General features: G+C 58.4%; 1 protein-coding gene across 1 annotated transcript in view; it reads left to right on the top strand.

The window, feature by feature from the left end:
- KDM4B (lysine demethylase 4B) overlaps window positions 1-24639 on the top strand; it is a 185933-nt gene that overhangs the window by 126183 nt on the left and 35111 nt on the right. The window contains exon 10 of the mRNA XM_025367477.1: window positions 16440-16636. Within this exon, the coding sequence (XP_025223262.1) occupies window positions 16440-16636 (197 nt within the window). The remainder of the gene's footprint in view (window positions 1-16439; window positions 16637-24639) is intronic.

The following is a 24639-nucleotide window of genomic DNA, read 5'->3' on the forward strand; positions in this document are numbered from 1 at the left end:
CACTGCAGGGGAGGAACGGAAATCGCGAGGTCCGTGAGCGGGGGTCCTGCCAGAGGCCAAACGTCAGAGGTCATGGGCTGCAACAGGGGCCCTCGAAGTTAAGTTTCATCACCGTGTGCTGGGGGAGGCACTGGGCATTTCAGCAAGGGAGGGGGCCACTGGCTGGAGAAGGGATTATGGGAGAGATGGGGCAGGGAGCCCGGCATGGATGGCTGCCGTCTAGGCGGGCATGGGGTCTGTGGGCATGGGAAGAAGGGGACAGCGTGATGGGAAGAAGGGAACAGCATGGGCCTGTGTTTCAGGGGTGGTGCCTGCAGGACCTGGTGATAGGATGAAGGTGGGGGCGCAGGTGAGGGATGAGGACTTGGGCGTGTGGGTGTGTGCTGGTGCCGGGAGTGCACTGAGGGACGTGGAGGAGCCAGGACTGGCTGTGGTGTTCAGATGCATCAGAGCCTGCTGTCCGGTGTAGGAGCCACGGGCCACACATGGCACCATATCCGTTAATCAAAATGAAATAGGATGCACCCTCCACCTTCAGTCGGGCCAGCTGTGGGTGAAGCCCTTGCTAATAGCCAGGTGGGCTGGCGGCCGTGTCCTGGGCAGCGCAGGTGCAGGTCATCGCCGTCCCCAGACAGTCCTGTCGCAGTGCTGCCGATGTGTCCCGTGGAGGGGTCTCCAGCTCGGGGTTGGCGCTGAGGCGTATGTGGAGGGGTCTCCAGCTCGGGGTCGGCGCTGAGGCATCCCGTGGAGGGGTCTCCAGCTTGGGGTCGGCGCTGAGGCATCCCGTGGAGGGGTCTCCAGCTCGGGGTCGGCGCTGAGGCATCCCGTGGAGGGGTCTCCAGCTCGGGGTCGGCGCTGAGGCGTATGTGGAGGGGTCTCCAGCTCAGGGTCGGCGCCGAGGGCGGGGCAGAGGCAGCGTGAGGGATGGGATGTGGTAGCCATAGATGTCTCGTCGGCAGCCGTGAGATGCTGCACCCTCCCCACACCAGGCTGGCTGCTTCTAAGGTCCCCTCCCATCCCTGTCCCCGTCCACAGCAGGGCAAGCACCAGCCATGCAATGTCTGTTGCCGTCGGCTGTGGAACCACCCGCTGGCAGCTGGCATCGTCCTGAATGTTCCGCCCTGGTTCCTGGATCAGGGGGCTGGGAGTTGGCGCCACAGCTGACGAGAGTGTTCATGAGCCCCGTGGTCGGATGCTGTTTGGGTTGATGATTTCATTGGACCACATATAATCATTTTCTCTGTAGGCTCATGGCTGCGTCTTCTGCCACTCTACTGTTTTACATGAGCAGACTCTAGTATCTGTTAAGGCTTTTAAAAGGAGATGACCTCTTGTGAAAGCTCAGTGCTGTTTAAATCAGGGGAAGGTGGTGGATGAGCCCCTGGGCTCCAAGGCAGCAGTGGTAGCCCACTGCATCTGCAGATAGCCAGGGTCCTGCTGTGACGCTGCCAGCCAGGCTGCTGCACACTGAGAGCTAGGGGTCCATGAGCCTGGTGCTGGACGCCCCCTCAGCGTGGGTCCAATCGCAAGGGGCTGGCCAGGGCAGGGCAGGGCCTGCTAGGAGGGAGGGGCCTGGAGCAGCCAGGTCACACTCTTCAACCTGGGGACCCTCCCCCAGCAGCCGCAGACTTGAGTGTGTGTGGCGCTTGTGTGCGAGCATGTGGTTTGTGTGTGCATTTCCCTGGGAATCAGACCCCCTTCTATAGAGTGGGTGCTGTAGACAGACCACAGCTGCTGGCAGGCAGGGTGTGTGCCCCACCAAGGGGCAGGCTGCTGAAAAGTCAGGTTCACAGGGAGCTTGTTTTAGGAGGAGGTCCTCATGTTATGGAGATGCAGGCCACAGACTGAGGTGCACACAGGGCCGGTGTACAGTGTGGGGAATCTATTTTTTATTTTTATTTTTTTGAGGTGGAGTCTTGTGCTGTCACTCAGGCTGGAGTGCAGTGGTGTGATCTCGGCTCACTGCACCCTCTGCCTCCTGGGCTCAAGTGAGTCTTCTGCCTCAGCCTCCTGAGTAGCTGGGACTACAGGTGCGCCACCACACCTGGCTAATTTTTGTATTTTTAGTAGAGGTGGGGTTTCTCCATGTTGGCCAGACTGGTCCTGAACTCCTGACCTCAAGTGATCCACCTGCCTTGGCCTCCCAAAGTGCTGGGATTACAGGCATGATCCATTGCGCCTGGCCATGGCATGGGAGATCTTCACAGCCCTCCCCCATCCGGACTTCTCGTGGCATGGAGTGATCTCACCTTGGATGGGGAGCACGGTCCCAGGTTTCCATGGGTTTGGGGAACCCCCGGGGTTCCTGCTGACCTCAGTGCCCCTGCCCAGACCCCAGTTTCTCGCTTCCGTGCGATGTGGCATTTCTGCACTTGAGTCGCTGGTGACTTTGGTGGCGCCTGCTGCCACGGCACCTCCCTGTGGTGTTGGCGGTGTGGATCGCGGCGCCTCCCTGGTGGTGTTGGCGGTGCGGATTGCTACGGCGCCTGCCTGGTGGGGGAAGGATTCCTCCGTTTCTGGGCTTGCCTTAACAGCTCAGAGAAGGCTGAGGGGACCCTGGGAATGATTTTAAACATCCCATGCTAGGGAAGGGCTTGTAAGGCCACACAGGGCAGCTTCCATCAGCGTCTATACTTTAAAGAGCATGGGCTGGTGGCACATGTGGTGTGGAGTCAGCAGGGCGGGGAGAAAAGGACGAGGCACGTGCCCCATGGCCATCGGGTGATGGGGATGGCACCTGTTCGCGAAGAAGAGTCGCCAAGGGAAGGAGGTGAGTGGTAACCAAAGCCACCAAGACGTCGATCTCACTGTACACAGGATTCTTAAATATGTAGTAAAAGGCTGTAGAGCCCCAAATGGCGCATCAGCCGGCCATCCAGGCTTCGTGGTTTTGTTTTTTGTTTTGTTTTTTTGAGACAGAGTCTCTAAAAACTCCAGGTTGGAGTGCAGTGGTGCAATCATAGTTCACTACAGCCTTGACCTCCTGAGATCAAGCAGTCCTCCTAACTCAGCCTCCCAGGTAGCTGCACCATCATGCCCAGCTAATTTTTTGTAGTTTTTGTAGAGATGGGGTCTCACTATGTTGTCCAGGCTGGCCTTGAACTCCTGAGCTCAAGGGGTCCTCCTGCCTTGGCCTCCTAAAGCACTGGAATGACAGGCGTGAGCTGCTGCACCTGGCCTGTGCAGGCCTTCGTGGAGCTGCCCCTTCGGTCCTGATGGGGAGCATTTCCCAGATGTGCCCCATGGAAAAGGCAAGGCGCAGAGCAGGGACTGTAGGATGTCATTGACACGAAAAGCAGAGGACCGCGCCCTGTGTGTCGGGAGGGTGGGGCCCTGGGGCAGAGAGCGCATTGGCCACCTTCCCTTTTGTTCTTCTGGAGCTGGGTGTTGGATGCAGCGTTGCCTGTTCCAGAAAGTCTGTGAGTTCTGTCTCTGTTTTGGCTCAGAGTTCTCCTGTGGGAGGTGCCCAGAGAGGGTGGTTCCCCTCCGCCACCAATGAGATGTGAACCCTCCTCCTCCTCTGAGCTCAGCAGAGCCTCGTGGACCTGGGGCCCCCAGCTTCTTTGGATCTCAGACATGGGGGGCTCAAATGTCCGTCGGGAGCTGCCAAGCTCTGTGGAAGGTTTCTGCACGTTTGCCCGAGCCCCGCCAGGAGGGGCTTCAGAGCGCTGGTCCGAGTGCAGCCCATGAGCCCTGCAGAGCAAGGCAGGATGCAGAGGCAGAGGCAGACACAGCCCCCAGCTGGGCCGGGCTGGTGGCCAAGGAGCTTCCCGCGTGAGCAGTGGCAGCCTCCACGTCAGTACATGGTCCGGGGAAGCCCCATTAACAGCAGGGGGACTCGGCCTCTGGGGAGTGGATTTCTTTTGCAATATGATGTTAAAGGAAGGTCTGGCATTCCGTATGTTTTTTATTTTATTTTTTATTACAATTTGCAAAAGCACGCCAGTTTCATTGGATTTCAGGCATTTTTCATGGGATCGTTACGGCTCAGAAGGCATAATCTCAGGCATTAGATTAGAGTGACAGGCTTGGGAATTCAGACCCGAGAACAACTGCCCTGCCTGTTCCCTTGTAGGTGACTGGCAGGTCTTGCTTTATAACAGAAGTGCTCCTATGGTGGCCCTAACTTGCCCAGCCTACGAGGTTCGCTTGTGTTATCTCATGTAAAACCCCCGGCAGCACGAGGTTGGTCCACCTAGTTCCCTAGAAAGGGACCATGAACTGAAGGTCTGTGTCCCCTCAGAGTCATCTGTCGAGTCCTCATACCCCTCCCTAGGGTGATGGTATTAAGAGATGGGGCCTCTGGGAGGCGATGAGGGCATGAGGGTGATGCCCTCATTGATAGGATCAGTGGCCTTATGAAAGAGCTCCCAGAGAGCTCCCTCGCCCCCCCCACCATGAGAGGACTCAGTGAGAAGATGCCAAGAACCAGGAAGTGACCCTCACCAGACCCCAGACCTGCCGGTGTCCTGATCTTGGACTTCCCAGCCTCCAGAACCATAAGAAATAGCAATTTGCTTATAAGCCCCCAGCTTATGGTATTTTGTTCCAAGAACGGACTAAGACAAAAGATTCATCACAGTCACTTCCTCACATGCCATTTCCCTCATCCCTGCCTCTGAGGAATGTGCAGGGTGGATTTCTGAGCCTTTAGTTGCTGCTTTCTTTCCATTTGGCAGAGATACTTTGAGGGGAACCTGGGTCACATAGAACAACCTCCAGTTCTAGTATTACTGGGCACACACTGGGTAGCAGTGGGCAGTGGAGAGGATTGTGGTGTGTCAGAAGGCCCATTTGTTTCCTTTCTCTTTAAACATGATGAGCAGGTCTGTGCAAATCTACCCCAAAGACCAAGGATGCTGAGAGGCTAAAGAAAGAGGCTGGCATTCAGTTTCTCAGAGAGAAACATTTAATAAGGATTTACAAAGAGAAGCCATGTCTGTGTCTTGGGTGGCGGCAGTGAGACAAGACGGTGGATCCCTGCACCATCATCCCCAGACCCAGGGCTTATATACCATAGGGAAGGGTGGTTCAGGGATGTGCAAGACAATTGAAATATGGAAGCCTCAGGGCCATTTGACCAAAGGGCAAGATTTACAGTAAGTACCTGCTCTTATACAAGGAGCGGTAGATAAACTGGAAATCTCAGAGGCCTTCCCAGAATAGGGGTTAATCGGAAGCCAACATGGCAGGTTAGTATCCAAGATGGAGTTGCTGTGGCCTCCACACGTGCTGTGACCTCATTTCTGAGGGACATACCTTCCAGGGGCTTCTTGAGAAAGGAACACAGGCAGTAAAGTTTTGAGAGTTTTCTCGTTTGAAAACAGGGCCTGAGGGTGGCACCCTCATGGAGGAGATCAGAGCCCTTATAGAAGAGCCCCCAGAGAGCTCCCTCACCCCTTCTACCAGAGGAGGACACAGCGAGAAGGCACCGTCTAGGAACCAGGAAGTGACCCTCACCGGACACCAAATCTGCCGGTGCTTTGATCTTGGACTTTCCAGCCTCCAGAACCATGAGAAATAAGGAAAGGGCAGATATTGAAAATGAAACCAAAAACTCCACAGGATGGTTAGGCAACAAGGTAGAAGAACTTGTGCAGGAAAAGCTGCTGTCTTTGTGGTGGATAGTTTGGCTGGGTATTGAAGTCCCTTCGAAGGCCACACCCATCCGTGGTTCTCATTCAGTGCTGCTGGCACAAAGATGCTCCTCTGATTCCTCATCCTTGGTGTGGAACCTGTTTTTCTCCCTTCTGGAAGCTTATTGAACCCTCTTTGTGTCCCAAGTGTCCTGAAGTCCCTTCACTGGGTACCTGGTATGTGTCTGATTTTTGTCACTTCCCCCTCCTTAGGCCTTTCCATCCATCTTTTCCAACCTTTCCCATGATTCTGGTAAACTTTCTTGAATGGTTTCATTGATTGTTTGCTCTCCTGTTTCTATTTTCTTGTTTCTATTTCAAACTCCTGTCACTCGCTGTTGGGCTTTCAGAACTAGCGTTCCAGTTTCTTTATCTTCCCCACCTCCATTTTCTACTTCGTCTTCTTGTTGTTGTTGTTTTCAAGACAGGACCTCACTCTGGAATGAGACAGGGTCTTAGGCTAGAGTGAAGCCCTCTTCTTTCATGATGTAGTATCTTTTTTTCCTGAGGATACTGATTGATGATAGGTTTATATTCTTTTTGAAAATGTCTTCTCTGACTGGACATGATGGCTCACACCTGTGATTCCAGCACTGTGGGAGGCTGAAGCAGGCAGATCACCTGAGGTCAGGAGTTCGAGACCAGCCTGGCCAACGTGGTAAAACCCCGTTGCTACTCAAAATACAAAAAATTAGCTGGGCATGGCAGTGGGTACCTGTAATCCCAGCTACTCGGGAGGCTGAGGTAGGAGAATCACTTGAACCCAGGAGGCAGAGGTTGCAGTGAACCGAGGTTGTGCCATTGCACTCCAACCTGGGTGACAAGAGCGAGACTCCATCTCAAAAAAGAAAAAAGAAAATATCTTCTCTGTCCTCTGTTTCTTACCAGTTTTTTTTTTTTTTTTTGATTGTTTATTTTAATCTCTGGGGATCATAGTGCAGGCCCATCTCTCTGATGCTTGGGGGTAATGATCGAGTGTAGTGATTACAAGTGAGGGGCTGGGTGCAGTGGCTCACGCCTGTAATGCAGCACTTTGGGAGGCTGAGGCAGGAGGATTGCTTGAGCCTAGGACCTGGAGTCTACAGTGCACCTCTGTGATCACGCCACTGCACTCCAGCTCCAGCCTGGGTAATAGAGTGAGATTCTGTCTCAGAAAAAAAAACCCCAAAAACCCAAGTGGGCAATGGAGGCTGATGATGGCTCGGGATGCAAGGAGATAGAGGGGAGGGCCTCACTCGGTGCTTTACCCCGGGAGATCTGGGTGGGCTGTGGATGCAGGGGAAGGGCAGGGAGGGCCTCACTCAGTGCTTTACCCTGGGAGATCCGGGTGGGCTGTGGATGCAGGGGAAGGGCAGGGAGGGCCTCACTTGGTGCTTTACCCCGGGAGATCCGGGTGGGCTGTGGATGCAGGGGAAGGGCGGGGAGGGCCTCACTCGGTGCTTTACCCTGGGAGATCCGGGTGGGCTGTGGATGCAGGGGAAGGGAGGGGAGGGCCTCACTCGGTGCTTTACCTGGGGAGATCTGGGTGGGCTGTGGGTGCAGGGGAAGGGCGGGGAGGGCCTCACTCAGTGCTTTACCCTGGGATACCTGGGTGCGCTGTTATGGAGGGGCCTACATCAGGCCCTTTGGGTCTCTCCCCTTGGGCCAGCCAGATTGCGCAGGGAGTAGCCCTCCAGCCTCCTGCCTGGGCCCCTAAGGGTGGCACCCACATCCTCCACTGTGCCCGGCGTCCCCAGCCCAGACACCCACCTTCTCTGGCCTCTCCAGTAAATGAGCCTATGGAGTCCGGCGAGGAGGGACAGGTGGCCACCAGGGCGCCAGGAGGGGTTGGGTGCTCCAGCAGTCCTCGCCCAACCTCTTTGTTGAGCGATCCCACCCTCGTTTCCAGGGAATCCTGGGCTGTGAGGCGTGAGGTGTGCTCCCGCCACCACTGTCCGTGTCTCTGCTGGGATCGGCCCCTGGTGGCTGTCAGCCTGCTCGCCACGTCCCACTCTGCTGGAATCGGCCCCTGGTGGCCGTCAGCCTGCTCACCACGTCCCACCACCAGCCCGCCGTCGTCTCCTTTTCCGTCTTCCCTGTCCTGGCAGGTGTGTCCTCCCTAAAGCCACTTTCCCATAGCTTCAGGAGAGAGATGGGTGGCGTGGGCTTGGCAACCAACCAGGGCGTCACTTACAGCCAGGCGCCATGAGCATGGCCTCCTTCCTGCAGTTGCTTCTGGCTGACCAGGAGGGGCATGGTATTGCCTGGCAGGGAGTGGAGGGAGTGGAGGCAGTGGGGCCTTCTCGGTGTCACTTGAAGGATCAGCAGGTCAGTGTGGAAGTTGCCAACGATGAAGGCCGGAGCCGGGGGAGGGTGGAGCTGGGCACCCCTGGGAAGTCTGGGAGAGGGGCTGAGCCTCCACAGGCCAGGGGAGCAGGAGAGGAATGGGGCCAGGGCTGGGGTGGCCTCTGGGGCCCCTCCCAGTCTCTTGCTGGTCTGAGGGATCTTGTACCCCAGCAGGGAATTGAGGCCCCGGCTCCCCTCAGACTCTCCCTTCACCAACGATGGGCAGGGGGCGGCGGGTGACGGGTGGTGGGTGTGGCACCTGCCCTGCCCACAGGAGAGCCCTGGTCCACTGTGGCCTGTGGATGTGGCCCCTGACGTCAGCGTCTCTCTCCCCACTCCCTTCCCCCGGCCTACCTGGGAGCAGTCTGAGCAGTGAAGAGCTCTGCACATCCGGTGCTATGGCGATGCTAAGTAATAAGATCTCCAGGTTTTATTGGGCATTAATATTTATTCCCATGAAAAGGTTAAATTTATTTCACTTTAAAGCCCTGGGGAGTGCAAGATGGAGCCAAAGCCGCCTCTCCTGGCAACGGCCCTGCCCACCACGCACCCACCCCTTCTGCACAGGCCAGTCCTGTGACAGCCTGCAGGACAGGGCAGGGTGTGTGGGGCAGTTGGTGGCACCCCCTTTTGGAAGGCACTGCTGCCAGTGGTGCCGGTGAGTGTGCAGAGCCAGGGCCAGTGTGCGCTTCCTGCAGGCACCGGGCAGGCCTGGCCACTCCTGGACTCTCTGGCCCCTTCCCCCGCGCTCTGCAGCAGGCACCACACGAGCCAGTTTCGGTTGGCACAACGTCCTGAAGCAGGCCCTGGGCTCTGCGACTGCCAGCTCCGAGCCCATCGACATTCTGATTTCTACTTTTTTCATGTGTTGGAAAAAAGAAATCTATTTATCTCTGCATCGGGCCCTGCTCTGCATAACCAGAGGCAAACCAGCAGCCCCGCCCGCTTTTGGATTTTCCTGGGAATGTTGTAGCGGGTCCTCTGAGGCCTGCGTCGGGAATATCGGGCTGTCGGATGCGTCAGCCTTCGGGGGCAGATGACGGCCACATTGCTTCTAGCTCTTTGGCTTGGTGTTTGGGCACCAGGTGACAGGGGCCAGCCAGCCAGCAGCCGTGCTGAGATTAGTCCAGGTCCCCTGAACTCGACGGCCATCAATCCCGGGCCTGTCATTTGCAAGCAGCAGCTGCAGCTGGTCGAGCCTCCTGCTAGACCCTCTCTCCACCCCAGGTTTTTCTTTTTTTTTTTTTTTTTTTGAGACGGAGTCTTGCTCTGTTGCCCAGGCTGGAGTGCAGTGGCGCAATCTCGGCTCACTGCAAGCTCCGCCTCCCAGGTTCACGCCATTCTCCTGCCTCAGCCTCCCGAGTAGCTGGGACTACAGGCGCCCGCCGCTGCGCCCGGCTAATTTTTTCTATTTTTAGTAGAGACGGGGTTTCACCATGGTCTCGATCTCCTGACCTTGTGATCCACCCGCCTCGGCCTCCCAAAGTGCGGGGATTACAGGCGTGAGCCACCGCGCCCGGCCACCCCAGGTTTTTCTTAAGGGTCTGTGACAGCATCTGTCAGTGGAGACTCATGTTAGCCACGTCAGGAGGGTCCGTGTTGGAGAAGGATGGAGGGAACAGCCCCGAGCCCCGGGGGCCTGGCTTCTGCTCTGTGAGGCTTGCTCCACACCCTATTCCCTTCCCCATCCTGCCGTGGTCCTAAAGGAGGTGACACGGGGCACGGGGATGCACGACCACCTTCTGTAGAGCAAGGGCAGGCCAGCCACCTTCTGAGTGGTTTCCAAGCTCCTGAGGCTTGGCCACCCGAACATCATGGGGTGGGTGAGGGACAGGGTGCCTGCAGCCTGGCCCTCCCCTTTTTGTCTGGAGAAAAGTGTCCTATGGCTGCTGGGCGGGTGGCAGGGAGGCGGGCCGAATCCCTGGCCAATGAGTCCCAGTGGCAGGACCCCGAGAAGCAGAGGCGCTCGCTCCGGCTGGTGCACTCCCACCCCGGCAACAACAGGACGAGCAGGCATGCCGGTGCAGCTCCTGGGCACGCGGCCCCATTCTGCTCCTGGCTCCCCTGGCTTCTCGTATGTGTTTGTTTTGTCTCCCAGTTACACTATGAGCTGCTTCAGGGCAGGGGCCGGTGTTGCATGGTAAAACTACATTAATTCAGACTTATTAATTCAGAGCCTATTATAGTTCGGACCTGGGAGACGTGACTCTTTTTGAACTAAAAGTTAGAAACCGTTTTGCTCTGGGTTTTTATGGCCACAATTGCAGAACCTAATCTAAGATCGGTAACTTTTTTTTTTTCTTTCCCAGCAACTAAAATCTTGTGAAATTAAAGGTCCTTAAAACGTGCTTTCAATTCTGAGCCAGACAGTTCTCAGCCCAGCAAGGAGCAGGCACAGGGATGCTCTGGCTTGGAAGGGGGTTTTGTCTGGGAATGCCACTTCCAGGATTCGGACCTCATGTGTGTCCCTTGGGAGCTTCCAAAATAGGACTGTTTTTAGGTGGAGTGTATTGGAACTGATGTCACGGAGATAATGGACACCCTCACACCCTGGGAGAACCAGAGCCTGACTCTGAGTCCCGAAGTTGTCATTTCAGGGACCTGAATTGCTGTTTTCTCCCGTGTATGAGTGTCTGGGCTCATTAAGACAACTGGGGCCGTCCCAGCTGGAATGTGTGAAGTCCGTGGGCTTTGGGAGTTTGGAGCTGGGTCAGGTGGTGAGGCCGGGAGAGTCGCACCCCCTGGGCCCCTTCCGGGCAGCAGGATCCAGGCCCCCATGAGGCTGAGGTGCGGTGGGCCCAGCTCCCTGAGCTGCACCTGGGTTCCGGGGGCAGCACGCCCACAGTGCATGGCCAACTTAGGCTGATGATGCAGAGGGCACAGGACCCAGAGCGGGGCCGAGCAGGAGGCCAGGGCTCTCCATGCCTGGAGCCAGGCTGCTTCCCAGCAGGGGCAGTCAGAGGCCCAGAAGCCGGTGGTGGGGTGTGCGCGGCCGCCATGCTCAGTACAAACTGGGACTGCTGCCCATGTCCACACAGACACACCTGTGATCGCTCCCAGAGTGTGCTGAAGCTGGTCTGTGGGACGCGATGTTCACCCCGAGGCTGTTACACTGCGAGTTACACTAGAAAAGTAACTTCATGACTTAAGTCAGGCTTCAGCAAGCTTTTTCTTTTGAGACAGGGTCTCAGTCTGTCGCCCAGGCTGGAGAGCTGTGGCGTGATCACAGGTCACTGCAGCCTCAACCCCGTGGGCTCAGATGATCCTCCCACCTCGGCCTCCCAAGTAGCTAGGACAATAGGCGTGCACCACCACGATCACCTAATTTTAAAAATAAATTTTTGTAGAGCCAGTGTCTTGCTATGTTGCCCAGGCTGGTTTTGAACTCCTGGCCTCAAGCGATCCTCCTGCCTCAGCCTCCCAAAGTGCTGGGATGACAGGTGTGAGCCACCATTTGAGCCAGCCCGTTTATTGTGAAGGCCCTGATAGTGACTGTTTGCAGCTTCGCAGGCCGTGCTATTCCCCATTGTGAGTGTTCCGCCCTGCCCTTGTAGCATGAACACAGCTGTGGATGATACGAACGGGCATGGCTGTGTGAATAAAACTTCACAAATAACAAGTGGTAGGCCAGATGTGGCCCGTGGGCCCACCTTAGGTGATATGCCTTCTCAATAAAGAGATTTAGAGAAATAAGTAGGACAGAAGTGTTTACTCCCACAATTGAAAGAACCACAGTGAGTGTTTTGATGCAGGTGTGTCTGTGTGGACATGGGCGGCAGTCCCAGTTTGTACTGAGCATGGCGGCCGCGCACGTCCCACCACTGGCTTCTGGGCCTCTGACTGCCCCTGCCGGGAAGCAGCCCCGCTCCAGGCATGGAGAGCCCTGGCCTCCTGCTCGGCCCCGCTCTGGGTCCTGTGCCCTCTGCCTCATCAGCCCAAGTTGGCCATGCACTGTGGGCATTCTCTTTAGAGACCTCTGCCCATAATTGGGCTCTTGCTGTATTCATGACTGTGCATTTTGTGTTTCTTCAGATAACAGACACATCCTGAGGACATTTCTGTCGTTGAAAGGGTCCTGTAGACCGCATCTTCCCAGCGCACGCCTCCCTGTTGTGTGTCGTTTATTTATTCTGTCCACGACGGTTGAACGGTTTGGTTAGAGTCATTGTGATGTGTGTGTGTGCGCAAGCGTACTTGTCTTTCAATATAAAAGCAAAGGACGTCTTTGAATTCCTTCCTTCCTCAGGCGAGATCACGGGCAGGGGGAGGTTAGGGACGAGCTTGCCCGGAGTGTGCAAAGATCCACGTTCTGCCCGTCGTCTGCAGCTTGGCAGAGCTGCTCGTCTCCTCCCTGCATCCTCCCAAGGCTGCCGGGGTCTGCTCCGCGCTTACTGGGGGCCAAGTAGGGGCTGTGATGCTGACCCACCCTTCTCCTCTGGGGGATTCCGCAGGACCCAGCAGCCACCTCTCCCTCTGCTGATTCCCTGGCAAGCGGCGCCGTCCAGGTCCCCAGAGGTGCACTTGGCAGGGTGGTCAGGCCGCCCCCTGACATGAACACTGTTCAAGAACCCGGTTCTGCTTGGCATCTGGGGCACCAAGAGGGGTGGTCTTGCTTTGAGACTGCTCTGCTGGCCTCACCCGGGAACGAGAAGAAGCTTATGGGTTCGAGCCCAGCCAGAGCAGTGAGACCAGGACCTTAGTGTTGGGGAGAGCAGTGGGGGCAGAGAACCTGCAGTTGGTGGGCCCAACTTGTCGACGAGAGGCTGATCCCAAGGCCGGGCAACCTGGGGCCGTGACCCGCAGAGAATGCGGCGTATTTGGGAACAAAGACCCTCAGTGGAGAGTGGCGGTGGGACCCTGGCTTCATGCTCCACGTTCCTCACCTGAGTCCCCACCTCCTGGTCTTGGACCGCCACCCTGCCTTGGCCAGACTCGCCCAGCTTCCCCCGCAGCTCTCAGGGCGGCCTCACCCATACACACGGCTCTGGTGGCTGCGTGTATCACGCCACATGATGGAACACAGGGCCCTGGGGCGTGCTCAGGCCTTCGGGGGCCGCGCAGACCTCCTCTTGCCCTGTTTGTGCGTGATTTCTCCGTCAGAAACTAATGACACAGCCAGATTCCCCCAGATGGCACCTTCCTTCTCGGTCGCGAGTGCTGACAGAGGACCACCAAGTCAGGGAGCAGGAAATTGTAGCGGGCAGGGCCCGTCCCCTCCAGTCACTCCTGCACAGCCTTGCAGACACGCGTGTCCCAGAGAGTGGGGAGCTAGACAGGGCTGTGGTGAGGGCAGTCAGGGGCCTCGCTAATGAATGAAAATAGACAACGAGGTCCGCCCTGCCCGAGGACTCTGTGGTGGGGCTCCCTCCGGCCTGCTCTGAACCCTTCCCAGCCACAGTAGAACAGCCCACGGAAGTCCTCACGTGCCTGGCTCACCCTTTTCACGGGCACGTGGCTCCCACAGGTGCGCAGCCGATCAGAAGAGGCCGGAGTTGGTGGCTTGCAGTGGGGGCTGGGCATGTTCAGCAGGAGGCTGCTGCTGAGGGGAGCTGGGTCTCCTCACCGGCCCTAGTGGTTTCTCTCCCACGCTGTGGCCCTGCTGAGCTGCCCAGCACTCGGAAGTGACCGCCCTGTGTCCTCGATCCACGAGGCCGTGCTTCCCTCCCTGCGACCCACTGGCCTTGCCTCCTTCCTGCTGTTCGCTTCTTGGGTGTCCCAGCTCCCCAGCTCCCTGCAGGGCCACGTGGAGACCCGCAGGAGTGCCCCCAGCCGCCACCTCCTTCCAGGCCAGCCGTGGGCGGGCTGGCACCAGCAACTTTGTCCTGACAGTGGCGCCAGCCCCCAGGGCAGGGGACGCATCTCTGGAGCCTGGCCAGCCCCGGCCGGGCGAGGGGGCTCAGGCGGGCTCCAGGCCACGGCAGTGTGCTCCGTGGAGCATGTCTGACTGTCCCCCTCCACGGGTGCACACAGGTGCTTTTTTTAATTACTTAAGGAAAAGCAATTGCAAAGCCGCTCAATACAAATCCCCTAAGCTGCTGTGGATGGGGATGCCGGGGCGGCCGGCGCGGCCAGGAGTGTGAAACGCGGGCACCATCTGTGCTCCTGCCACTCCACGGCCAAATGACACCGTCAGCCTTGCTCTCCCGCGCCATCTTTCATCAAATGAATTGAGTTTGCTGGGAATTGCTTGGCCGTAAATATTCCCTCCTGCTCAGCATGGTCGGGCTCTAACTGTTCCCAAGCCCCTGCTCCTGGATCCAGCAGAAGGTTCCATGGCTCCCTCAGGACTGGGGAAGGTGGGAGGAGGCACGAGCTGCAGGAAATTCCACAGGAAGGTTTCTCCCGTCCCCAACCCCACAGCTTCAGATTTGGGGTCGTAAATAGGTCAGTGTCTCCAAGCAAAGGGCGGACCACCTGGAAAGGGTTGTCAGGGCAAGGGAATAGTCGCGTTGAATGAAGTCTTTCCCTTCCCGTTTCCTTCATCCCATGGAGCACGGGTGGTGACAGCAAGACAGCCACTTGAAATGGAAGAGTGTCTCGTGATGTTTGGAAATGGGCTTCTCCTTTGTGTGTTTGATGGAGAGGCAGAAAATTCCCCTTGGGCTTCTGAGGCTGAGATGAGGGTTGGCAGAGGTGGGGGCAGTCTGTGTCTGGCATGTGGTCCCTGAGCTGCCTCTCCCCAGCAGGAGACGAGGGCTGTGCTCGCTTCAGAGGGGGGGCCCGTGCCTCTGCCCCCCACCCTCCGAGCTTCTGCATGGCCCTCCCCCATGCCTGTGGAGACTCCCAGGGATACTTTGTCCCCTAGAGTCTAGACCAGGAGCTTCCAAACTGCAGCCCGTGGGTCAACTCTGGCCCTGGCCTGTGTTTGTCAATAGTTTTAACAACACACAACCACGTGCATGCATTTGCCCATCGTCTGTGATGCTTTTGAGGCATGGTGGCAGAGTTTCTCGAAGCTGAAAACACTTAGCATTTGGGCCTGTGTGACACTGTTTGCCAGCCCTGCCCTTTCCCCCTTCCTCTCGAGGCTGGTGTTTTTCCAGCCCCATCTGAGCGGGTAAGCGACAGACCAGAGCTTCCTGGCCACCTCCTGGGATCTGCGTGCCATGGTGGGAATTGCCGCTTGGGCATCTGGGTTCATGCCTTGTAGAAACAGGGTCTCCCTGTGTTGCCCTGTTCATGCCTTCTGGGGCCTGGCTTCTCTGGCCCCAAGTCCCTGAAATGTTGAGTGTCACCAGGTCACCTGCAGAACATCCCTCACAGTGCCCCGTGTGACCAAAGTGATGCAGCAGCAGAGCCACCAAGAACAGTGACCTGGGAAGGGCTGAGGGCATGAGAGCGGCAGGTCTGCCCGGGAGGCAGCCAGAGGGGACTTCAGCTCATCCTTGCCACTCGCTTGAGGTTCCCAGACACAAGGGCTGCAGGAAATTCCTATTGGGTGTTTGCTCAATTCCCGCAAGACCCCAGGCAAGCCGGCCACAGCACGTGGCATGTTCATGTCCTTTCATAGCCACTAAGTCCCTGAGCCTCCCAGACCCTCAGTGTGTTCTTCATTAACATTGGCGTCCCTCCAGCCCTGCAAGCTGGAGGCAGTCAGGTGAGGTGTGCGGGAGCCTGTGGGCCACCATTGCCCTTGTGAGGCCTCCTGAGGAGGGGCCATTGTCACATTCCGGGATTCCTGTCGCTTCTCTCAGCTCTTTGGGGACTGCCATCATTTCCCCTCTTCCCAGCCCTCTTGGAACAATTGCTGTTATAAAATACTCCGTATCCATTGTTACCTACCTGGGAGCCACCACATCTTGACAGGAGGGAGATTTTTGCCTGAACCAACAGGAGGCATCTGAATCTCAGCCTCGCTGGTCTCTGGACAACTGTGCGTGGGGTGGTGCCCAGCCCTGAACCTCAGGCCCCTCATTGAGTCGTGCTCCCAGCCCCCATTTCTCTTGGGTGTTTGCTCAGTGGCCATTACAACTCCATGGCGGCAAACCAGGGACTCACAACTGGGGGACGCCATTTCCTGACTTGTGATAGAAGTTCTAGAAACAGACCTGGAGTGGTGGTGCACACCTGTGATCCCAGGGCTTTGGAAGGCTGAGGCAGGAGGATCACTTGAACCCAGGAGTTCAATACTAGCCTGAACAACATAGCAAGACCCCATCTCTAAAAAGTCTAAGAATTAGCCAGACGTGTTGGTGGGTTCCTGTAGTCCCAGCTACGTAGGAGGCTGAGGCGGGAGGATCGCTTGAGCCTGAGAGGTTGAGGCTGCAGTGAGCCATGATTGCACCACTGCGCTCCAGCCTGGGTGACAGTGAGACCCTGTCTTGAAAAGAAAAATGTTCTAGAAGCGGAAAGCTCAGCGGTGGGATGGGGTGTGGGAGGCCCGGGCCGTGGGCCCTACCTGCTCTGGAGTGGGGTGTGTGGAGCCAGCCGTCCAGGTGCAGTGCAGGGAGGGGCTCAGGTGCCTGTCTCCTGCCACAGTGCACGTGCCGGAAGGACATGGTCAAGATCTCCATGGACGTGTTCGTGCGCATCCTGCAGCCCGAGCGCTACGAGCTGTGGAAGCAGGGCAAGGACCTCACGGTGCTGGACCACACGCGGCCCACGGCGCTCACCAGCCCCGAGCTGAGCTCCTGGAGCGCGTCCCGGGCCTCGCTGAAGGCCAAGCTCCTCCGCAGGTGAGTTGCCAAGGGGCTGCCGTGTGACTGGCCCAGCGTGACGGAGGGTGGCCCTGCCGGGTGGCCCAGGCCCCTTTCCACCGGCAGGGACTCCAGGCTGTGTCCCGCTCCTCCCTTTCTTCCTATTCCCACCCCGCCTCCTCTTTCGTTCTCCTTCTCCTGTTCTGTCTGTTTCTCCTCGAGTCTGAGACAGTGTTTTCTCGAGGCCTTGCCTTGCTGGGGTGGGTGGGCCCTGCTCCGGCGGGCAGTGTCTGTGCCGTTCACACGCGCGGGCTCCCCATACTCCCTGTCACGTCCCCACCAGGAGGCTGACCCTCAGCATGGCATGCTTCCAGGCCCCATGCCACTGCCTCAGCAGAGTCACCAGGCCACATGGTTCCCTGTCCCTCTCACTCACGGCGTTTCTGCTGTCGGGCTCCTCAGGCCCCTCCCTGGCACTGAGAGCAGGCGGGTCCCGTGCAAGGACTCACATGGCATTGGGTGGGCTGCAGAGCCCCTGCCCTTCCGTGTCTGCGGTTGCTCCTTCGGTGTAAAGGTGCTGCTTGGATTTGAGATCGTGGAGAGGATTGCAGAAGGCTGGCTCCTGGCATGACCCTGGATGCCCTCCTCCCACTCAGAACCCCTCCCTGCGCATCGGTGTCTCCACTGCCGCACAGACCCTCCCGCCAGGTGTCTGGTGTCCGCCTGGAGGAGAGGGCAGAGCGTCTGCAGCCTCTTGGCTTCCGACTGCAAGAGGCCGTGGGGACACGGAGGCAGGTCCCAGCCAAGGAGGAGGTCCACTTCATGCCCAGAGTGAAGACGAGTGCTGGCCTCCCTGGTCCCCACTCCGGGAAGCGTCCAGGCTTCCAGGCTCTGAGCTGCTCTCAGCACAATTGTCGACAGATCTCACTGCTGTTTGGTGCCCAAGAAACATTCAGGGATCCCCTGAGCACGAGCTGGAGCCGGGAGGGACGGCACGGAGTGGGCTCAGCCGACTGCTCCTGGGAAGGGCCGGAGAGCAAACGTTTGTGACTTGGCAGCTTTGCAGGCCAGACCTCCTGTGTCTCGATGTCTCGACTCCTCATGGCATCTCAAGACCCCTGCAGATGGTAGACAGAGAAGAAATGTGCGGGGCTGTGTCCGTGAAGCTTTGTTTACAGACCCTGAAATCCGGATCTCATGATTTTCACATGCTACCAAATATTATAATTTTTCTGTTTTGAGCCACTTAAAAATGTGAATATTGGCCAGGCACAGTCACTCACACCTGTAATCTCTGCGCTTTGGAGGCCAAGGAAGATGGATTGCTTGAGTCCAGGGGTCTGAGACCAGCCTGGGCAACATATTGAGACCCCATCTCTAAACAAAATTTAAAAATTAGCCGGGTGCGGTGGTGTGCTTCTGTGGTCCCAGCTACTCAGGAGGCTGAGACGGGAAGATCACTCGAGCCCAGGAGGTGGAGGCTGCAGCGAACTGAGATCATACCACTGCACTCCAGCCTGAATGACGGAGCAAGACCTTGTCTCTCCGGGAAAAAAAAACAACCTGTAAACACTGTTCCTACCTTGTGGGCCGTACCCAGACTAGCTGCTGGCAGGTCTGGTCTTTGGGCCTACAGTGAGGGCCCTGGTGTGGGGGCAGCCTCCCCCTTCGCTTTGAGCAGTGGCCTTCGTTCTGCAGCCATCCAGTCACTGCTGGCTTGATCTCATCCCAGCTGGCGATGGATGGTGCCCACTCGAGACCCCGCCACTGAGCACCAAGGTTGGGGGCGGCTCAGCCTCGGCCCCCACCACGCTCTGAAGAAACAGGCCTTGGAACTGGTTTCTGAAAAGTCACTCCTGGTCCAGTAACTTCTCCTCTAACTGGGCACCTTCTTTTTTAGCACGTGCATTTGTTTGTGAGTCTGGGAGTCCTGGGTGGTCTGGGCATCTGCCTGGGCCTCCTCTGTCTTCCCTGCCCCGCGGCCCGTCTCGGAGAATGTTCCCTCCGCCCCGAGGGTTTTTGCAGCCCCCCCTGACAGCCCCGCCGAGGTGAAGCTGTCTCTTCTGCTCTTGTGATCTGTCCTTTTGATTTCCTGCCGCCTGCCTGCTCCTCGTGAAGAGCCGCCTCCTGGGGAGGCCACTCCAGGCGGCCACACCGGCACAGAGCTCGTGCACCCAGCTCCCAGGCCCAGCCGGACGCGCTATTTGCATAATGGTTAATTGATTGTGGCTCAGGCTAATTGGTCAACAGAGCGGATTGCCAATAAACCGGCACCACGTTCCAGGAGTGGAATGGGACTAGAGGCCGTCTAAATTGCCAGCCAGGAGGAGATGCAGAAGCCGCTGCGCTCACCGCTGCTTGGAACTGTCTTTGCACGCAGGAAGTGGACCCCCAGAACCAGCCCTTGCGCGGCCTGGCCTCCCTGCCCCAGCCGCCCCCTCGCTCCTAGTCACAACCTGCTCCCCCCAGGAGCCCCCTCCCGCCCTCTCCCGTGCACTGCCATCCTGCGGGCTGCCTTCCCCCAGCAGCGAGCCTGAATAACAAATGAAGGCAGCTTCCCAAGGATATAGTTTTCTTTAAAGCCTTCAGTATGTAAAACAAGGCTGATTCGCTTATTTTTTTTTTTTTTTAGTCATGGGGGGTGCTTTTCTCTGGAGAGGCGGATGGGTGACTCACGTTTCAGAGCCCAAGCTGCCCCTCCTGCCCCTGGGGAGGTGGTCGGTTCTCCCCTGAGCAGTGCTTTCTCCACATGGCCTGCCTTCTCCCCTGACCCAGGCTCCCTCCCTGAGGGCGTATCTTGGGGCCAGGGCAGCCCTGTCTGAGCATTGTAGCTCAGGCTGGATCGGGAGACACGGTGGACTGACTGGCTCTGTCTCCCAGACAAGGGGCTTGTGGACACAGGCTGGATCCTTCTCTGGTGGGGGAGCATCCTGGGCCCTGCAGGGTGCTGAGCAGCGTCCCTGGCCTCCACCCACTCCATGCCAGGAGCACACCCCAAGTCGTGACAACCACAGATATCCCCAGACGTCGCCCAGTTCCGCGGGTGGGAACCCCTGCCCTAGACCAAGGGATGGCATCAGGGTGGGCGCCATGCCCTCACCCCAGTGCAGTCCAGCCTTCCCTGCCCTCAGCGTGGCTGTGGGACGACCCCATGTGTTTACCAGGTGCCCCGTGGGGTGCGGATGGTTCGGCACAGCAGCCTGAGCTCAGAGGACATGGCTTGCTCCCCGCCCGCCACCTTACACGGGGCTCTTCCGGAGCTAAATCTTGTCGGGCGAGCGTTGGGGGCTGTTTGTATTCTTCCCCTGATGGATGGGTCGCCTAAAACGGCAGCCTGGCTCCTGGCGGGTGTCCTCGGCCTCCCCACGCCTTGTGTTGCTGTGCGTTCCTGCGCCTTGCCTGAGCCGGAGCCCTCACAGTGCTCTCTGGCACCCACGCGGCGCTCCTCCATGCAGACTCTTTCCACGCGAGAAGTGCCATGTACACATGCTCCAGCATGTACGCGCTCCCTGCAGGACATCTGTGCACCCGCCTCACCACAGCCTCCCTGGCCCACTGCTGCTCTGTGAGCCCGGCTGGGCCCAGGCCTCGTCTCCCCTACCCCTCCGAGCTCCGTGCTCCCTGTCCCCTCCGGCTCTGCCTTGGCCTGTCGCCCCCGCAGCAGTGCAGGACACCACCACACCTCCGGCCCCGACTCCCGCCAGGGCTGGCGCACCCCAGCTGCATTCCTGAGCCCTCCCCACCAACAGGGACCTCAGCCCTCAGGGACAGAACCTCACGAGCACAGGGACCTGCCAGCACCTGCAGGGAGCATGCAGCCTCAGGGACTCACTCACTGTCTCCTGTCTCTTTCCTAGAGCTGCTGTTCATTTTCTCAAAGGTGAAATTCCTCAGCACAGGGTCTAGTCTTGGGGGCGGGGAGCACTGGGCCACTTGGGGGCAGGGGGTTGGGGGGCGGCTCTGAGGGCTCAGTCTGGGGCCAACCTCCCAGCCATCCCTAAGCCTGGGGCCAGGGCTGGGGCAGCCCCAGTCCTCCCCGCCCTGTGAGAAGCCCTCAGCCAGCGCGGCACGGAGAGCTGACGGCCCCACTCTGGCTGCTGCAGGTGGCCCGTGACTGGGTGACAGGGCCGGAGGCCGTCCACCCCGCCTCCTGCCATACAAGCTGCAAAGGACACCTGCTTCCACCTTGGAAATATTAGTGCAGTTATCTGAACTACGTCCCGACATTTGGCTCATAGGAATGAGCCCAGGGGCGTCCAGTTAAGCCTGGCAGGCTAAGTGCTTATTTATCTCCACTCTCTCCTGAAACGCCCCTGAAACGCCACAGAGTGAAGTGCAGAGAACAGGAGGGGGGGCAGTGGCAGCTGAGCATGTCTACAGGCTTTGAAAAGCAGGGAAGGGTGGGCAGGAGACCTCCTGGGCCAGTGACCCGGAGGACAGCCAGCAGGGAGCGGCTGGTCTGCACCACGGGGCCGCAGAAAGACACAGTGGGCAGACGTGGGCAGCTCCTGGGGGGCTGCAGGGGGAACGCACCACGGGGCTGCAGAAAAACAGCAGGCAGACATGGCAGCTCCTGGGGGGCTGGAGGGATGCGGGGATAACCAGCAGAAGGCAGTGGGTGGCTCTGGGCAGGAGGGAAGCGCCCTCCTGAGGTTGGCAGTGGGGCCCAGCTGCCAGCCTCACGTCCTCCCACCCCCAAGGCCAGAAGAGACAATAGAGGGGGTGGGGTCCTCTCCCAGAGAACAAAGGGGCCCAGTGGAGCAAAGCCACAGATGCGGATACTGGGGCTCCCCTAAAGTCACGGGCTCCTGCCCTCAGCAGCCCCTGCCACTGCCTTCACCAGGCCCATCTCACACACGGCTTGTCACCGTGCACAGAAGGATCAACGGCCAGGGGGCCCAACACATTGGAGGCCACGCTCCCATGACAAAGCAGGGCCTGCACAGCGAAGAAGGGAAGAGCTCTGGGGAAGGAGGATGCAGTGAGCGTGGGGCCCTGGAGCGGCCCGGGATTTTGCGTTATGGAAGAAGAGCCATTGCTGTGAAGAAGAAACGTTCCAGGAACGAGTGACTCTCGGATGTTACCATCTAGAGGAGAGAAGCGCCCTGGTGGATTGGGAGGCTCTTGAAGAAGCCCCTCCCACAGCACAGACGGACCGACAGAGCTGGAAGATACGAAGGATCAGGAAGTCAGAGGCATAGTCCAGGAAATCTAGCCCCTGATAGGAGTTTCAGAAAAAAAGAAACTTTGCATTTCCAGGTTTAAAAGTCCGGAAAGTCCATCCAAGAATGGAAATTACCCAAACGACAACACATCGCTGTGAAATTTTACAACTCCTGGATTAAACAAAGGCCCTGAAAGCTTCCAGAGCAAACAGATCACTAAACAGCTCACCAGACTGGGGCTGGGCATGGTAGCTCACGCCTGTGATCCCAGCACTGTGGGAGGCCAAGGCAGGAGGATCTCTTGAGGCCAAGAGTTCGGGGTCAGCCTGGGCAACATAGCTAGACCCTGTCTCTACAAAAAAAAAAAAGAACAGGAGACCCTATTAGCATTGGATCTACAATCATAATGCCATAAACTAAAAGACAAAGGAAAAAGGCCTTCAAAAGTCAGAAGAGGAATAATTCTCCCCAAATCTTTCACCCAGCCAAATTGTCAAGAAATGTGTGAGGAGAATAAGGATCTTTTTAGACACACAGAGTCTCGTATTCCATCTCCTTTCTCAGGAAGCTGCTGCAGGATGTGCTCCAGCTAAACAAGGATGTAAACCAAGGAAGCCATGGGATTGAGGAAACAAGATCTAACCCAGGAGAGTCAAGGGGAGTCTCAAGATCATGGGAGAAGGAACCAAGACCCCTAGGGTGTCATGGAGAGAAGGGGACACCCTGCACAGGAGACCACAGCAGGAATTTAAGAGCAACGGCAGGGAGCTCAGAGATACTAAGGAAGCTAGGTGTTCCTGAGGCCAGTTCCAGACCCCTGTTGGGGGGGTTGGGGAACGCAGCCCGAGTTGCTCTGTGGCTCATGGATGCACAATGTTTATGGGGCATAAAAGCGTACACGTGGAATTTGGCTGCAGTGGAAGACAGTGGCAGGTGCAGGGAGAGAAGGGGACGGTCATGGAGGCGAGCAAGGACGGCCACACCCTCAGCACCTGTGCCGGGAGCCAGACCCAGAAATAAGCATCGGGTGCAGAAACACGCGAAAGGGGATGAAGATGTCAGGGTCAGGAAGAGGCGTGCCCTTAGGACCCCACAGATGCCCCAAGTGATGGATGCCTCTCTGCCGTGGGCTGTGCCCCCCTTGCTGTGTCTGTGTATTGAGCCCTACCCAGTTCCATGTAGTGTGGGACCCAGAGGTCTCAGCCTGGCACCGCGCAGGTAGGAAAGGGCTGGGCTGCAAGGATGAGGCCCCAGAGCTCTGGTTGGACACCAGGACAGTCCTGGGCCCTCTGGGGCAGACACAGTAAGGCTTCAAGGCTGTGGGGGTGCACCTGGAAGGCTGTAGCAGGGGAGGGCCATGGTCAGAAGCGACCTCTAGGGTGGGTTTTCAGGGTGGGAGTGGAGGGAGGGACTGCAGTGGGTGGGAGAAGGGGCTATGGAGCTGGAGGCTGCCAAGGCCAGGTGAGTGGAGTAGGAGGGCACCCTTCTTCTGGTGTTGTCTGGGACCAGGGCGGGTCCACTGTAGGATCCTGGCCCTGCAGCCCTGGGGCATTCCCAGACCAGGAGGGCAGCCCACCTTGGGATGACAGTGGTTATAAGAGCCAGTTGCACCCGGCGCCAATCTGAAGCTTCCTATTCCTGAGCCTGCTATCTCCACATGGGGCAGGCACCCAGCATTTCCCCAGCCCTCAAGTGGAGCCTGAGGCTGCCTGCCCGGAGCCGTCCTTGGGCTGCTGTTGTGGAGAACGTTCTCTGGAGGGCAGGGGCAGCTCCCGTGTCCCCCACCCACCTCCTGCTCCCTGTGTTAGTGACTCTGGCCCCACGCCCGCCCCTGCCTGCTTCCCGCCCCCGCCCGGCCGCCCCACAGCGACCTTGTGTGCACCATGCTGTGTGATGCCATGCCTCTGGGCCACCCGCTTTCTGCCTTGAGTCATTGTGGTGGGCCATGCTGCAGACGTCGGGGAGCACTGATTCTAGCGAGTTAGGCAGCTGAGGAGCAAGCAGGGCTGGCAGTGACTAGTGTTCTAGGAAGGCTTCCTGGAGGAGGCGCCCCAGAAGCCAGCATGGAGCACAGGGCGGGCAGAGTGGCTGGGAGCAGCGGTGGGCAGGGGTCAGGTCCAAGTGTCCTGAGGGAGCATGGGCTGCTGCTGGCCCATGTGACAGCCTGGCTCAGGCAGAGGCGAGGAGGTCCTGGTGACAGAAGCCCCGCCAGCGGGCCCACCCCACCCCCGTCAGATGAACCTGCCCCACCCTGGTGACCACTTGGTCCTTGGAGGGGCAGCTGCCACAGGGACCCCTGTGGGATTGAGGTGACCGAGTCTGAGCCCACAGGGACAGGGGACACGGGAAGCACTCAGAAGCCGCAGCCGGCATTGGTAATTGTCCTGGAAACACTGGCGCTCCCAGCTCTGCCTGGCTGCTGGCGGGCTTGACGCGGCTGGCTCTCAACTGGGAAGGGGAGAAAGGCCTCCGGCGGGCTGGGCTGTGCAGCCTCAAGCTCATGGCCTAGTGAGGCCCCTGGCCAGGCCAGGGCTTAGGGCAGCTGCAGGGGGTGGGCCTGGAGGAGGTGTAGACATCACACGCCCAGGGGAGGCGCCAGGCCTCGGCTTCTCTGCACTCCTGGCTTCTGCCTGAGCTCCCTGGGAGCCACCCCCTCCGCATCTCCAAAAACTTTTGCTTCCTTCCTGGAAAGGCCCTGGAGGTCCCCGGGGGAACCTGGTGCGAGGCCCTGGCCGCTCAGCTGCAGGTTCACCCGGCTGTCGCTTTTCCTCCTTCCTTTTTCATCCCCCCTCTCTCTCATTTCTAAGAAGTGCTAGCTCAGCCAAGCTTGTAAGCCTTGGGCTGAATCCCTCACTTGGGACTGGTGTGCAGGGACCG

This window comes from Theropithecus gelada, chromosome 19 (assembly GCF_003255815.1).
Source record: "Theropithecus gelada isolate Dixy chromosome 19, Tgel_1.0, whole genome shotgun sequence".
Lineage (NCBI taxonomy): Eukaryota > Metazoa > Chordata > Mammalia > Primates > Cercopithecidae > Theropithecus > Theropithecus gelada.